Below are 14,970 nucleotides of genomic sequence, written 5' to 3'. Positions count from 1 at the left end.
AGGAAGAACTTCAGGAATTTCTTAAGAAACTGCAGATTAACAAAAAAGGAATTTAATTTTTGAACATTAATTATAGGGATATCTCAACGTGGCAAATAAATGCAAGCAGCACACACCTAGAGACAGTGGGGGCCATAATTGTCATTTCCCCAGGGGTTTCCTATAATATTGATACTTGAAACTGTACAAATACACATATTTAAGAAATACATATGCACTCTTTTGCCATCTTACCTGAGTCTCCACCAATGGAACCTTGTTTGTCCCTTTTCTCCGACAGGCTTTAATCAGATTCTTGATTTGCCTTTTTCCTAAAGATCTTACTGTTGTGCATGTAAACCCTTGTAGCACAGAGGAGGACAAGCTGTACACAAAAAACAAACAAACAAACAAACACATGAACACATTAGCAAATACATTTCTATGACTTATTAACTTAAATTCTTAAGTTATTAAGGGCAGAATCTCACGTGTTTGGACCTCCCAGCTCAGCTGTCTCAGAGTTTGCTGCTATTATATCAAAGAACAGTGCAACCTAGCAAAAAATAAAGAAATAAAGTCACATTTAGTTTGTAGAATTTACATAAAAATATTAAAAAATCAGACTTTTTAACAGGTGAACCTACCTGTTGGGGTTTCCATTTCTTTCTATTTAGTTTGATGACCGTGCTGATGTCATTTGGGAACTGCAGCAGGTAAACTCCAGGAATCTCAGTAGCCAAATTATCTGGAACATTTTCTATGATCTGCAAACTGTTGGTGTTTAAATATATAATCTGTAGAAAGAAAATAAGCAGGAAGACACAGATTATAAATATCAACAAGTAATTTCACAGCTTCATAAATTTGAAGACTTTACAAAAGCTGAGGTTTTTGTGACTGTAATTTCTTGCATCTTGTTGCAGATACTTGCTTAATTCAATTTTTGGGATTTTTTTTCTTAAGAAGATTCCGTTGTTTTATTATTGTCTTGGCCTAAGATTACCGATAACAATAAAGTGAATTTGAAGTCTTGATTTTTGTTAAGGCATCAGATTTAAACACATTTTTTGATGATCTCAACATGATGAAAAAAGACCTGAGCATTCTCAGTGTAGTTCAGTCATCAAACCATCAAAAGCTATCCATCACTTAAAATAAAAAAGGTACAGAGAAAACCTTTTTCACTTTTCCTTTAATGTCATTTTGTGTTTTTTTTTCATCCAAATATATACAATATGTATGTTTGGAAACTTATTCAAGTTAATTATAATTTCCTGTATATTTTCGCTGTTATTTGGTTAGAAATAGACAAATGAAGAAAATATACAAACTAAAAAAATAACACATAGGTCTTTTAACAATACATACATTCAATTAATTATTATGAAACCTAAATCCCCTAAAGTCTTGTTCAATGCCACTTCATATTCGAAAAGACTAGCATTACAATATTCTTCTCAATATGTTCTGAAGTTGACATATCCAAGTGCTGTTCAAGTGTTTGTTTTACCTTTATCACAAAAGTCAGCTGAACAATCTGTGGAGCAGACAGGATGTAGAACAGGACTGAGGGGTTTCTGGATACGGTGACAAGATCAGAGCCGCTGATGCTGCTGAACACAGTTGATGGTACGCCAGGGATGAGGGAGCCCAGGTTTAGCAGCGAGGCTGAACTGTTGATCTGATTGGATGTAGAAGGTCAAAAAATACATAAACGTAAACACTTTGTCCAAAAAGATGATTTTTGTTTAGTTGCTAATAAACACAATCTAACACAGTACCTGTACAAATCCTGAAGACAGCAAAGACAGGACAATGGCTTTGGCCTGTCCTTTTCTCCAACCAATCACATTGCTGAGAATGTTGAGAGAATCCACCAAGTCTGAAGGCTTCAAAGACTTTATCTGGCTTATGGACAAGCTGGTGCTTTCATTACCGAGGGCAGAAATAACTTTGGCATCAATGTTCTCACCAAAATTACTTGCCAAGGCAGCAGCAATCTAAAAAAAACAATGCATGAGAGGTAAATCCAGTTAATTTTATGTTTAAATGTTCAACACAGTCATTTAAAATAGTTGAAGAAAATATCAAGAAGCTTTCAAATGATGATGGTGATGTTGGTCTTGTTTGGGTTTCATGTTTTCCTTCCATGCAAATATCAGGAGAAAAACTCTTTAGCTAACTTTTAATTGAAATAAACCTGTCATAAAACTTGTTTCTAAGGATAAGATAAAATACATATAAACCACTCTGTACTTCAGTTTTTATTTTGCTCATATCAGTTGTCCCTTGTTATACAGTACATTGTTCAGTTTTTTAGTCTTCCTGTATTTTATTTTTATACATGTATTGAAAAATCTGTACTTTCAGTATTTCTGTGTTTTTACTTGTTGTTTTGTTTACCTGTGGATCTATGTCTGTACAAACTCTGTTGACATTTCCCAAAACCGTCAAACTTTCTTGTGAAGTCAACTGAGTGAACGCCCGGCCAGGAGCAAAGCACTGACCCAATGAAGGAAGGCTTCAAAGAGAATGAACACAGGTTGGACAGTTTAAGATCACATACTTTGTGGAAGATTTGTGGATGTATGGAAAATATGTAAAAATATAAATAAATAAATACATTGGTGTGTTAAACTTACCCAAGTGGACTGAAGTGGATGTCTTGCTGATAAACTAACTGAATGTAGTAGATGACTATTGTCACATCCACCTTATACTGATTAAGAAGCAGAAGATTCTGAGGATTCACTGTGAACAGCTGCAGGTCCTGAAAAGAGAAGAAACCAATTCACTCTATCAGCTTTGAAACTGTGGATATGGTTTTATTCTGACAGAAAAAAACAGAAACAGAACAGTACTTTAGGAATGTCCACATGAGATAAAATACCTGTTGAGATCCAAATGACTGAAGATCCACCACAGTGAGAAAAGTGATGAAAGAGCCGATGTACTCTGCAAACCAGGCTGTGGAGTTCAGCTCTGGGTTGTTGTTGTCATAGCACTTTGGTGATGTTGCTGTTTAAAACAAAAAATAAACACATTTTAAAGCTACATTTCAAACTATAACCTCTCCCATCCATCTATCCATCCCTTTTGATCTAACAGGGCTTCTGGAGCCAACCTAGCTACTTTTGGGTGAAGGCGAGGTGTACCCTAAAAAAGGTCACTGTTAAAGGTGTACAGACTCACACAATCTCACATGTACATCTAGGAAAAATTTAAAGACACCAATTAACCTCTAAAACATGTTTATGAACTGTATAAGGAAGCCGGACTACCTAGAAAAAGCCGACAAACGCACAAAAAAAAACATGTAAACTCCACAAAGAAAGGTCCCAGGACATTCTTGCTGTTAACCAAGAGTTCTAACAACTACGTCACAGTGCAGCCCTTAGAATCTACTAAATACTGTACAATTAAATGTAAACAAGTATTAAACTCTCTTTCCAAAGTTGTTAAGTTTTAAGTACAAACTTAAATTAATCCTATTTGAGGTTTTGTATCATATACGGTAGTTTTGTTTAAATTTTATCTGTAACAAAATTAAGAACACAAAGTTATCTTTTTTCTGGCAAGTCAGAAGGTGATTTCATTTTGAGGAAATCCATTAGATATCAATGTAATTCAGCAATGTTTTAGATATAACATTGCATTTCAGTTTTTTGTGCTTACCTGCAGTATCCTTTCTGCTCAGGTAGATCTTGATGAATTGTGTGTACACAAATTCTTGCTTAGAAAGAGTCATCTGGGGTTGTACTTCACTCAATATTTGCAAGCTAATTTTAAAAGACATGAATAGGACACATGATTAACACAAAATATTTAATACTGTGACATTATAAAATAATTAGTCAGATTTTCAGGTATATTCCCTACTAATATTTGTTGCATTGCTTACATATATTGGTAGGAGTTGCACTGCAAATCCTTTGTTGCAAGAATTGAGAGAAAGTTGGAGGAAACAGCAGGCAAGAACGGGCGAAGGCGAACGTTAAACCACAGCTGCAGCTCAGTGAGATTATTCAGTGTGTTTGTGCTGAAAAGATCTGGACTGATTGCTTGTATGCTGTCCAAAATCACTGACACTGCAGGATTGTTGGGGTTGATTGTCTGCAACAAATACAAACATTGCTTTTAAGCTTGGTAATATGCAAAAAAATAAAAAATAAAATTTAAATAAATATATATATAAATTTAAATTTAATAGTGCATTAAAATTTGAAATATATTTTTATGGCAGGTCATTTGTCCATTTAGTAGTAACTTATTCCAATGGTTGCAAAATATTTGACTAAAAGTCAGTCATACTGCAGTGGTCAGAAGATTCAGAGCTGCATTCAGGATCCTGGAAGTTTTACAGAAGAGAAGATTCCAGGCCGATATGGACCCACTTGAGTTTGATGACAGATCACACTTCATAATCTCTACCAGGTCCTGTGCTGTTAAGGCTGAAAGCTGTTCAACATTAGAAAGTGAAATCATTACATGAACCACTTTTACTACAGTAGTTTCTAATGTTTTGCTGTCTTACAGAGGCACAAGCAAACTCTTCCACAGAAAAGTTACAGAAGCGTTTGCTCATCTTTCCACTGTTGAGGAAGACTTGAAGATCTGTGCTGTAATTTGGAATTGAACAAAATAATATCATTTGGTTTTTGCTTTCAGGTTAAAGTTAAATATTTTTGTTATAAAATAATTTTAAGAAAGGTTTACCTGTTTACTTCAACACATGTATTTGATTCTGTGAAAAAAAGGAAAACATTAGTTTTCTAGAAAGTGTAAACTAAAAACTATTAATTACTATGAATTAATGTCCTCATGCATCAAAACCACTCACCATTTGCTGTGATAACTCGGCACTTAAAAGAGAAAAATGTAAGCAAACGTTTAGACTTTTATTTTTCAGAAAACGTTTTTGAAAGAAAAAACAAAATCTAATTTACCTGTCTAGAGTGGATATCTAAAAGAGACAAAGGAGAACATTAGGATACGTTATATAAACTACATGGTCCAAGTATATTTTTGTTAATTGTTTTGACCATTCCCAAGTAATGGCCCCGAGTAAAAGACCTTAGTGTTGCTTCTTTGCAAAATACCATTCAATCCAGGACTTTACTTTAGTTAGCATCTTGAAAAGGAAAAAAAAATCACTAAAGCCTTTTTTTTTTTTACATAATTGAAAATAAATTTAGGCCTTAATGACATTATCATCTGTAGATTTCACATGTTAATAGGGAAAAGTAAAAACATTTTATACCTCAAATTTTTTTATAATGGTCCACTGATGCACAAAATCTATTTTCCTTGAAATGGACTTATTTCTAAATTTGCTGCAATCTCTACTTTAGGTAAATTACTCCAGGTAAAACAATCAGCTCCAAGTCCCTCTTTAATAATGTCTTGCAATTTTTGAAAGTCTTTACATAGTTTTAAATGTAGCCAGTTAGGTTGGTACATGCATGATAGTCCAAAACTACACATCAGTGACAAGGCAAATATTTTTAGTAAATTTAAGTACTGATCCCAAAACAAATTGTCTCTACTTTCTGTTTTTGTACTGACCTGAAGTTACAGGACTGGTCATTTCAGAGAGTATGGTGGATTTAGACAATGTTGAATGCCTTGATGCTGGCATGGAAGTTGTTGTTGATGTGAAGACTGTTGACAGTCTTGTAGTTCCAGGCATGATGTTTGATGTTGGTGATAGGGTCATTGAAGAACCAGCAGTTGGAGGTTGAGCTGTGCTGGCTAGTAAAGGATTGAATTCAGTTACATTAGTTGTTGCTGGTGATAAGGTTGATGTAGAACCTATGGTTGGAGGTTCAGCTGTGCTTGCTGGTGATGAATTGAATCCAGTTACATTAGTTTTTGTTGGTAATAAAGTTGATGTAGAACTTAAAGTTAGAGGCTCAACTGTGCTTGTTGGTGAAAGATTCAATCCAGTTACATTAGTTGTTGTTTGTGATAAGGTTGATGTAGAACCAATGGTTGGAGGTTCAGCTGTGCTTGCTGGTGAAGGATTCAATCCAGTTACATTAGTTTTTGTTGGTGATAAAGTTGATGTAGAACCTATGGTTGGACGTTCAGCTGTGCTTGCTGATGAAGGATTCAATCCATTTACATTATTTTTTGTTGGTGATAAAGTTGATGTAGAACTTAAAGTTAGAGGCTCACCTGTGCTTTTTGGTGAAGGATTAAATCCAGTTACATTAGTTGTCATTGGTGATAAAGTTGATGTAGAACCTATGGTTGGAGGTTCAGCTGTGCTTGCTGATGAAGGATTCAATCCATTTACATTATTTTTTGTTGGTGATAAAGTTGATGTAGAACTTAAAGTTAGAGGCTCACCTGTGCTTTTTGGTGAAGGATTCAATCCAGTTTTATTAGTTGTTGTTGGTGATAAGGTTGATGTAAAACCTATGGTTGGAGGTTCAGCTGTGCTTGCTGGTAAAGGATTAAATCCAGTTACATTAGTTGTCATTGGTGATAAAGTTGATGTAGAACCTATGGTTGGACGTTCAGCTGTGCTTGCTGATGAAGGATTCAATCCATTTACATTATTTTTTGTTGGTGATAAAGTTGATGTAGAACTTAAAGTTAGAGGCTCACCTGTGCTTTTTGGTGAAGGATTCAATCCAGTTTTATTAGTTGTTGTTGGTGATAAGGTTGATGTAAAACCTATGGTTGGAGGTTCAGCTGTGCTTGCTGGTAAAGGATTAAATCCAGTTACATTAGTTGTCATTGGTGATAAAGTTGATGTAGAACCTATGGTTGGAGGTTCAGCTGTGCTTGCTGGTGAAGGACTCAATCCATTTACATTAGTTGTTGTTGGTGATAAAGTTGATGTAGAACCTATGGTTGGAGGTTCAGCTGTGCTTGCTGGTAAAGGATTCAATCCAGTTACATTAGTTGTCATTGGTGATAAAGTTGATGTAGAACCTATGGTTGGACGTTCAGCTGTGCTTGCTGGTAAAGGATTCAATCCAGTTACATTAGTTTTTGTTAGTGATAAAGTTGATGTAAAACCTATGGTTGGAAGTTCAGCTGTGCTTGCTGGTAAAGGATTGAATCCAGTTACATTCGTTTTTGTTGGTGATGAAGTTAATGTTGAACCTATGGTTGAAGTTTCAGCTGTGCTTGCTGGTGATGGATGGAATCCAGTTAAATTAGTTTTTGTTGGTGATAAAGTTAATGTAGAACTTAGAGTTAGAGGTTCAGCTGTGCTTGCTGGTGAAGGATGGAATCCTGTTATATTAGTTGTTGTTGGTGATAAGGTTGATGTAGAACCTATGGTTGGAGGTTCAGCTGTGCTTGCAGGTGATGGTTCCAATCCAGTTACATTAGTTATTGTTGGTGATAAAGTTGATGTAGTACTTAAAGTAAGAGGCTCAACTGTGCTTGCTGGTGATGGATGGAATCTAGTTACATTAGTTGTTGGTAATAAAGTTGATGTAGAACTTAAAATTAGAGGTTGAGCGGTGCTTGCTGGTGAAGGATTCAATCCAGTTACATTAATTGTTGTAGAATTTAAAGTTGGAGGTTCAGCTGTGCTTGCTGGTGAAGGATTCAATCCAGTTACATTAGTTGTTGTTGGTGATAAAGTTGATGTAGAACTCAAAATTAGAGGTTGAGCGGTGGTTGCTGGTAAAGGATTCAATCCAGTTACATTTGTTGTTGTTGGTGATAAAGTTGATGTAGAACTTAAAGTTAGAGGCTCAACTGTGCTTGCTGGGGAAAGATGGAATCCAGTTACATTAGTTGTTGTTGGTGATAAAGTTGATGTAAAACCTGTGGTTGAAGTTTCAGCTGTGCTTGCTTGTGATGGTTTGAATCCAGTTACAGTAGTTGTTGGTAACAAAGTCGTAGAACTGTTATATGGAGGAATCGTGGGATCAACCTTGCCTTCCAGGAAGCTCAATCTTAGAATATCAAGCTCCGACTGGTTTTGACTTCTGATCCAGGTCTGCACCAGAGTTTGGTTTTCATAAGACTTCAAATCTGGGAGGTTGGTGCCGAGAAGACCTTTAACTTCACTTGCAGTTAGACTCTGGGGGGAACAGAGCAGATATATTTCACACTGATGCCGTAAAAAATATCCACACAAACAGAAGCATTCATAGTTAAGACATAAACATTACACTGACCAGCACAACTTTTTCATCCAAACTAGTGAAGGTGGCCAGGTCCATGTTAACATCAGAGACCACCAAACTACGAATATAATCAGCACTTGCACCTCCTGTGGGAAAAGGACACAAATTGCTCTGTGAGGATATTCTAATGTGCATGTATGTAAAAGGAAATGTTTACTTACCAATGTATGGTTGTATGAGCTGAAAAACAGAAACTGAGCTTGTTGTAAGGCTGAATGCTTCAAAGGAGATACGGAAAAACTCTTCCTTTTTTTCAGTAGTGCAGCTAGAGATGTCCAGAAAGTCAACTTCTCTGCAGGAGAAAGAGACATTGTAGCGCATAAGCAAAGTCTAAACCCAAGATAACATTCCAAGTTGATAGTTCCAACAATTTACATTTATTTATATTTGCTCATGCAGTTCTGATACAGTTAGTGCATTCTTCCCAAGTGCTTTGAAGGGCATATATTAATGAGATGTGCCCCATTCCTGGCCATTGGGGATCTCAGATTTCCTGACAGCTTACAGTTAGGACCATCCTACCATGGAGGTTTTTTTTTCCAATCACGGATGCCTCAAACAAAAGCATGATGAGGAAATCCTTGTGGAGTTCACACATGCAGTCAATCCACATAAACCACCTGGTAATATTTGGCTGTGTCACCTTACCTGAATCACCTTCTGCCCTTTTTTGAGAGGACAGCATTTTCTGGTCAGAACCAACAACACCATGGTAGTCGCATATATCAACAGACAGTTATGTTAATGCATACATTGTCCACACAATTGGCTGATAGTGTAGACGGGCTCTTGCCAACTGTGACTGAATGTCATCCATGGTCCGAGTATAATAAACCCCATATAGAACCGATTAACCATTCAGAAGAAACCTACCCAACAGGGAGTGGAAATTTCACAACAAAATAGTGATCCAGATGCAATTGGGCTAAAGAAGGCTTTTTAACATGAAAAGGGAATGCTCAATGTCCCACTTTTAGCTTCTTGACTGATCAGGGCTCCTCACTGGAACTGAGACTCTTTGTGACTCAGCTCATGACCACTTGCGGCGTAAGGAGAAAAATAAAAGAGAAGGACATTTTTAATCTTGTCACAATGTGAGTATTGAAAAGTGTCATGAAGCTTAAGAGTAGCCCAAGCAGCAACAATGAACTTCACCACCCTCTTGATTTTGTACACAAGCTGCTGTTTATATCATTGTTGCCTTAGTCACAACTGCCCTCACGGGTGTGTATGTGGACAAAATTGGGCAAACTGGTATGAGGCATGCAATTTCAACCTCCAAGACTGTTCGGTGAGCCTGTATAGTGAAAATGTTCATGCACATTTTTCTACGGACATGCTATGGCAAAATGTCGTATTGAACACTTAAACAACATGCAAAGGGTAAATAAGGGTGAAGTAGGTGAGACGCAAGCACTTAGTACATTTTTTCCCCTTTGTAACCCCCCCCAAATCCCTTCACATTGTGCAAGGGGCCCATTAGTGCTGTTTAAGTGATTAGTGCATTTTCCTTGACTGTCAGAAATTATGAAATCAGAAAATCAGAGCGTAGTTTGTGTGGGTATCCTACGGATGTCCTACAGACACTTGCATACCACATGTACACCCCATGTCTGTGACCTTTGTGTATGGTCAGTAAGGAGCCAGTACGTGCACCTCACCAATGACTAGAGTGCGGTGTAAGGGCACTGTACGACAACATCTTCTGTCGCACAGCTTCATCTGTTGTGACGTCTCTTAAGGTGTTTGCATGACCCAATAGGGAATTGCGTGACACACCTTCAAGATACAGTCACACCCATCTACAAACCTCCACAGATCAGGACAACCCAAAAACCCACAGCACCCATTTGGGGTCAACCACCCTGCATAGGTGCATGTGATTAAGGCATGACACTTCAAACAAAAGTGCAAAAAAGAGTTTCTGATGTGACATGAATTTTTTCAAGTTCAGATATTTAAATTGGGACATTTTTGCAGCTTGGTTGATGTGAAGGAAATTGTTTCATTATTATCATTGTTTAAATGTATTTGTGTAAATGTATGTTTAAATGTTAACTCAGATTGACCTTTTCTGAAAACAGTTGTGTGTTCATTGATCCGCTTCTCATCCCAGCAAGGATGAGGGGGTTTTACGACACACTGTCCTGAGTTGATAAGGAATACTGTTTGAAGTTAGAATCCACCAAAAGGGGTCATTATACGACAGCTCCTAATGAACTTTTTCTCTTTGTCTTGAAATTGTTCCCTTCTTCTTGTGTTCTTAATAAAAGCAGCACGAGGAGAGGCAGAACCTTTGAGAAGAGAAACATGGTGGACCTTTTACATCACATTTGCTCCTCTCCCTCTTGCATGAGAAACTTGATTCTAGTTGTGGTCTGTTGTTTCTAACTGTGTTTTTCTTTAATGTCAAGATGCATTTATCTGACAGTTGAATTCTTTGATGCAACACAACGACAATCTGCCTTAATGTCACAGATTGTAGATTGCAACACACTGGCTGCTCATAACATGCTGCAAACCCTCTCACTGCTTTACATTACCTTAACTTTTAAATGTTTTTGGTGTGAATGCACCATTCAAGAGAATGCAGAGAAAGACCTAAAAGACCATTATAGTCTAAGGAGATCCCTGCCTCCTGACTTTATCTTCTGTTTGTGAGTGAGGCATTCAATTTTTATGATAACAGAACATGAGAAGCTTGTCCAATAGTAAGCTATGAAGGGAAATATCTTTTGGAGAAAAGCGCTGTTTTGTTCTACCTATATAATAAATTGAAATATATATATATATATATATATTTTAATGAAAAAGATACTTCAACAAAGAAGCAAAAACATGCATCTTGCAATAAAAAAATAATTTTTAACTTCAAGATTTATCATCAATAACACTAGAGACTTGTTAAAAATATCCAAGTTAGGTTGTTTTTTTACTAAACTCCAAGGTTAAAAAGAGAATACATTTTGCTGGTTTAACTTAACTCAGGTAAGAAAAAACCAACACAGTTGACCTCCATAAATTGGGCTAAAATGAAACAATAATAACCCAAAAACTCTATTGCTCTAAAGAGTAACTCAAAAGCATATCTCAACATGGATAACCCAAGAATTTGGTTGAAGACATTTGTTGAATATTTTATTTTGTAATTTCTTAATACAAGATATAGTGTATTCTTAGAAAAATCAGAAAGTAAACAGAGTATGATACGGTATCATTATTAACTCTGTAAAGGGACAGACATTAGGAAAGGAATTATTGCTTACATAATACTTAATGAGTTATTCCTGAATTAATACAACCTTTTTTAGTTAGTCCAGAACAAAGGGTTAACATTTGTCTACTGGAATTAAAAAGTTTTTTTTCTTTTACATAATGTTTTTCACTTTGGAATGGTGGGTCAAAACTGCTTTATGATATTTAAAGGTTTGTTTAACTTCAAACTCATTAAATTAAGGAACAAACTCAGTTCACATTTCTTACCTGAAACTTTGAGATGAAATAGTCCTGATAATGTCCACATCTAGAGAGCAGAGATTTGGTCCCCCAATAACATTCAGCTCTGCACTGCCTAGTTTGTTTCCTCCAACAGCCAGATACTTAGAGATGATAACCTTAGCCTGGAGGAGAAGAAATGTGCTCTGATCAAACAGCAGCCCTTAAATGTTGTACACAGTCACAACACAAGTACTCTGTTTGCTCACTAAGCTTGGGTCCCAGCCTCCATTTGAAGAGTCCATCAAAGCAGCAAGCGTGTCGATTTTACTGATGGTCCATGAAATAATATCTTGAACTGTGGCAACACGAGAAGTTGCACTTAGGAGCTGAACCTGATCTTCTGGAATGATGGTGTTGTAAACCTGTAAGTGCACAGAAATGTGGTACATTGCATGCAATGTTATTGACATTGTGTAGAAATAAAAAAGAAATGATCCGAAAAAATTGAAGCAATAATGGGGACTTCTAGCTGTAATGTGTCTTGTCCAAGTCTCACTGCCCACAAGAAGAAACTGGGGTGTTTCCCCCTCTAACCCAAGATTGTGCCCAAACACAATCCAAGCAAAATGTTTATGACACAGCATCAGTGATAAAACAAATGTGTTTTACAGAGGATCATTGCTTACGTCTTGCAGTTTCTGGAGAACAATCCTGAGGTATTCCACCTCATCCACCTTTTCTGTGATGCCATCCAAGTTGTCTTTGACAGTTGAAACTGACAGACAGTTGTTGAATTGGTTGATGTTATAGTCAAAGGGGAAGGTGGGGTCACTGATTGTGACCTGAGTGATTATTCCAACTGTGCATTCTGTGAAAATAAATCAGAAAAAACTTACACCAGAAAGTAAACAACAAGATAAAGACACATTTTCAGAGGCAGACAGACCTGCAGTCTGGTCTGAATCACTTTTGATGGACTGTCTTATCTCCTTCTTCAGTTGCTTCCTCTGTTCTCTGCTCACTCCACCAAAAACGTTCAGAAAGTATTTCAAGAAGTTACGCTTTGTGTCCTGCAAGGAAAATACGTTTATCAGCTCAAACTTGATCCTCAATCCATGAGACCTTCCCTTCTAAACACTTGAATGCACGTGTTACTCACCTGATCAAAGTGCTGATAGAAAGATGAAGGCAAATGCAGAGTTAGCATCCCAAGGTCTTTTAGAGTTTGTTCAGTCCATGTTGAAGGATCTCTGATTGTGATATAACAAACAAAGCGTTTTTTTAAGTACACTATCGTCTTTGAAAGACACAAACTCCTATTTGTAATTGTAGAATTTCAATAAGCTGCAGTTTACGTACCCATAAGGTGTATTTCCATTGGTCAGAAGGGTTATAACTGCAGTTGATTGACCAACAGTGAGATCTGGACAGTTCTTGAGTTGTTCCAGTATAGATGGATGAGAGTTTTGGATGTAGGAGCCATCAAGAATGCAGCACATGTTCCCCAAAACTGATACATTATCCTCAGTTAAACTTGTGCTAGTTATTCCCTTAAAGCAAAAGAAAGTAAAACATAAGTAGTAATAAAAAAAAACTGCAGTCTCTCAAAATGTTGATACAAAATTGTAATTTAACTGATTAATGGACCCTTTTTTACTTTGCATCTGACATATACAAAAAATAATATCATATTTAATCAAAACTTTTTCTAAGGTACTTATTTACATTAAGGCATATTGTTATTACAGTCAAGTAAATGATTGAAAGGATTTTTGTCTTCAAATTTGTTGGTCTTGCTCTACACTCACCAAGCAGTTCCTTGCATTATCAAACAAAGCAGACCGTCTGTATGTCAGTGCTGGAGAAAAAATGGAAAAGTCTGCATCAGCCAACTCTTGAAAATAAGACCTGCAGCTGCTCCGTGGCACCAGAGAGTAACTGGAAGAAGAAAGAGAAAACAGCAGTCAAAACATTGAAGTCTTTGTTAATAAAAAGCTAAAGTTTATTTGTGATCATAATACAGTATAAAGAAATGATTCTTACTCATAGTAAAGCAACACATCTGGAGGATAGAGGGAAAAGCTGGTGGCATCCGACTCTTCTTTGATTTGGTTGTACATGCAGGTCAGCTGTTGGGCAAAACAAAAGAGTATGCCAAATTAAATATTGTCTGAAACTAGAAGTTTCTTCATAGATTACCACAGTGTTTTTAGTTACTTGGACACTTTTAAAAAACTATTTATGGTCAGGTTGCAAGGTCTTTTTTAACCTTTAAGTTTTACATGCTTCTTACACTTTGGCTGAAGAAAGTGACACCATCTCAATCTCAACAACTGGGTTATAGAGCAATGAGGAAGAAATCCTTCCATTTACATGAATTGACAGCTATTAAAAGAACCTTGATAATAATGCAACTTTGAAATGTGTCAAAGGAAGAACTTCAGGAATTTCTTAAGAAACTGCAGATTAACAAAAAAGGAATTTAATTTTTGAACATTAATTAAGGGATATCTCCAAGTGGCAAATAAATGCAAGCAGCACACACCTAGAGACAGTGGGGGCCATAATTGTCATTTCCGCAGGGGTTTCCTATAATATTGATGCTTAAACCTGTACAAATTCACATATTTAGGAAATACATATGCACTCTTATCATCTTACCTGAGTCTCCACCAATGGAACCTTGTTTGTCCCTTTTCTCCGACAGGCTTTAATCAGATTCTTGATTTGCCTCTTTCCTAAAGATCTTACTGTTGTGCATGTAAACCCTTGTAGCACAGAGGAGGACAAGCTGTACACAAACAAACAAACAAACAAACAAACAAACAAACAAACAAACAAACAAACAAACAAACAAACAAACAAACAAACACAAACATATTAATATTTACAATACATTTCTATTACTTATATACTTAAGTTTTAATTTATTAAGTAGAATCTCACTTGTTTGGACCTCCCAGCTCAGCAATCTCAGAGTTTGCTGCAATTATATCAAAGAACAATGCAACCTAAAAAAAAAGAAAGAAAGAAAGAAAGAAAGAAAAGAAGAAAGGCACATTCTGTATTCAGAAGTTACATACAAATTTTAAAACATATGGGTTTTTAACAGGTGAACTTACCTGTTGGGGTTTCCATTTCTTTCTATTCAGTCTGATAACTGTGCTGATGTCATTTGGGAACTGCAACAGGTAAACTCCAGGAATCTCAGTAGCCAAATTATCTGGAACATTTTCTATGATCTGCAAACTGTTGGTGTTTAAATATATAATCTATAGAAAGAAAAGAAACAGGAAGACACAGATTATAAATATCAACAAGTCATTTCACAGCTTCACGAGCTCTTTCTGAAAATAAAGTGGAATTGAAGTTTAGTTATGTAAGGCCATGTGAG

At 36.3% G+C, this 14,970-nt stretch overlaps 2 protein-coding genes across 3 annotated transcripts in view; both read right to left on the bottom strand.

The window, feature by feature from the left end:
• Nucleotides 1-14,970, bottom strand: part of LOC105357440 — a 40,257-nt gene that overhangs the window by 24,394 nt on the left and 893 nt on the right. Inside the window, exons 3-5 of the mRNA XM_023958710.1 lie at nt 627-776; nt 471-535; nt 235-364 (exon numbers count right to left, since the gene is read on the bottom strand). The gene's annotated coding sequence lies outside the window, so the exon portion shown is untranslated. The remainder of the gene's footprint in view (nt 1-234; nt 365-470; nt 536-626; nt 777-14,970) is intronic.
• Nucleotides 2,220-14,510, bottom strand: LOC105358743 (uncharacterized protein YMR317W-like). Of its 2 annotated transcripts, XM_023958717.1 has the most exons (22): nt 14,238-14,510; nt 13,620-13,705; nt 13,385-13,514; nt 12,936-13,126; nt 12,736-12,826; nt 12,523-12,646; nt 12,263-12,444; nt 11,843-11,998; nt 11,622-11,758; nt 8,300-8,430; nt 8,130-8,224; nt 5,548-8,032; nt 4,929-4,945; nt 4,823-4,844; nt 4,699-4,726; nt 4,517-4,601; nt 4,294-4,440; nt 3,884-4,095; nt 3,658-3,761; nt 2,873-3,000; nt 2,625-2,752; nt 2,220-2,503 (listed from the first exon to the last, which is right to left on the bottom strand). In XM_023958717.1, exons 2-22 carry the CDS (start codon nt 13,694-13,696, stop codon nt 2,299-2,301), a joined length of 4,875 nt encoding a protein of 1,624 aa, XP_023814485.1. In that variant the 5' UTR covers nt 13,697-13,705; nt 14,238-14,510; the 3' UTR covers nt 2,220-2,298. The 2 variants fall into 2 exon arrangements, with proteins under 2 accessions (XP_023814485.1, XP_023814491.1); XM_023958723.1 differs by lacking the exons at nt 4,699-4,726; nt 4,823-4,844; nt 4,929-4,945; ... (10 more) ...; nt 13,620-13,705; nt 14,238-14,510 and having other exon boundaries at nt 4,517-4,645.

This window comes from Oryzias latipes, chromosome 1 (assembly GCF_002234675.1).
Source record: "Oryzias latipes chromosome 1, ASM223467v1".
Classification (NCBI taxonomy): domain Eukaryota; kingdom Metazoa; phylum Chordata; class Actinopteri; order Beloniformes; family Adrianichthyidae; genus Oryzias; species Oryzias latipes.
This window is presented reverse-complemented; position numbering and strand designations above follow the sequence as displayed.

Bases quoted from the DNA above. Each gene is read 5' to 3' on its own strand.
- LOC105358743 (XM_023958717.1), bottom strand. From the start codon at position 13,696: ATGTACAACCAAATCAAAGAAGAGTCGGATGCCACCAGCTTTTCCCTC. The intron at 12,445-12,522 runs GTCTGTCTGCCT...TTATTTTCACAG, and splicing joins TGATTCAGACCAGACTGCAG to AATGCACAGTTGGAATAATC. The intron at 2,753-2,872 runs GTATTTTATCTC...TTCTCTTTTCAG, and splicing joins AGTCATTTGGATCTCAACAG to GACCTGCAGCTGTTCACAGT.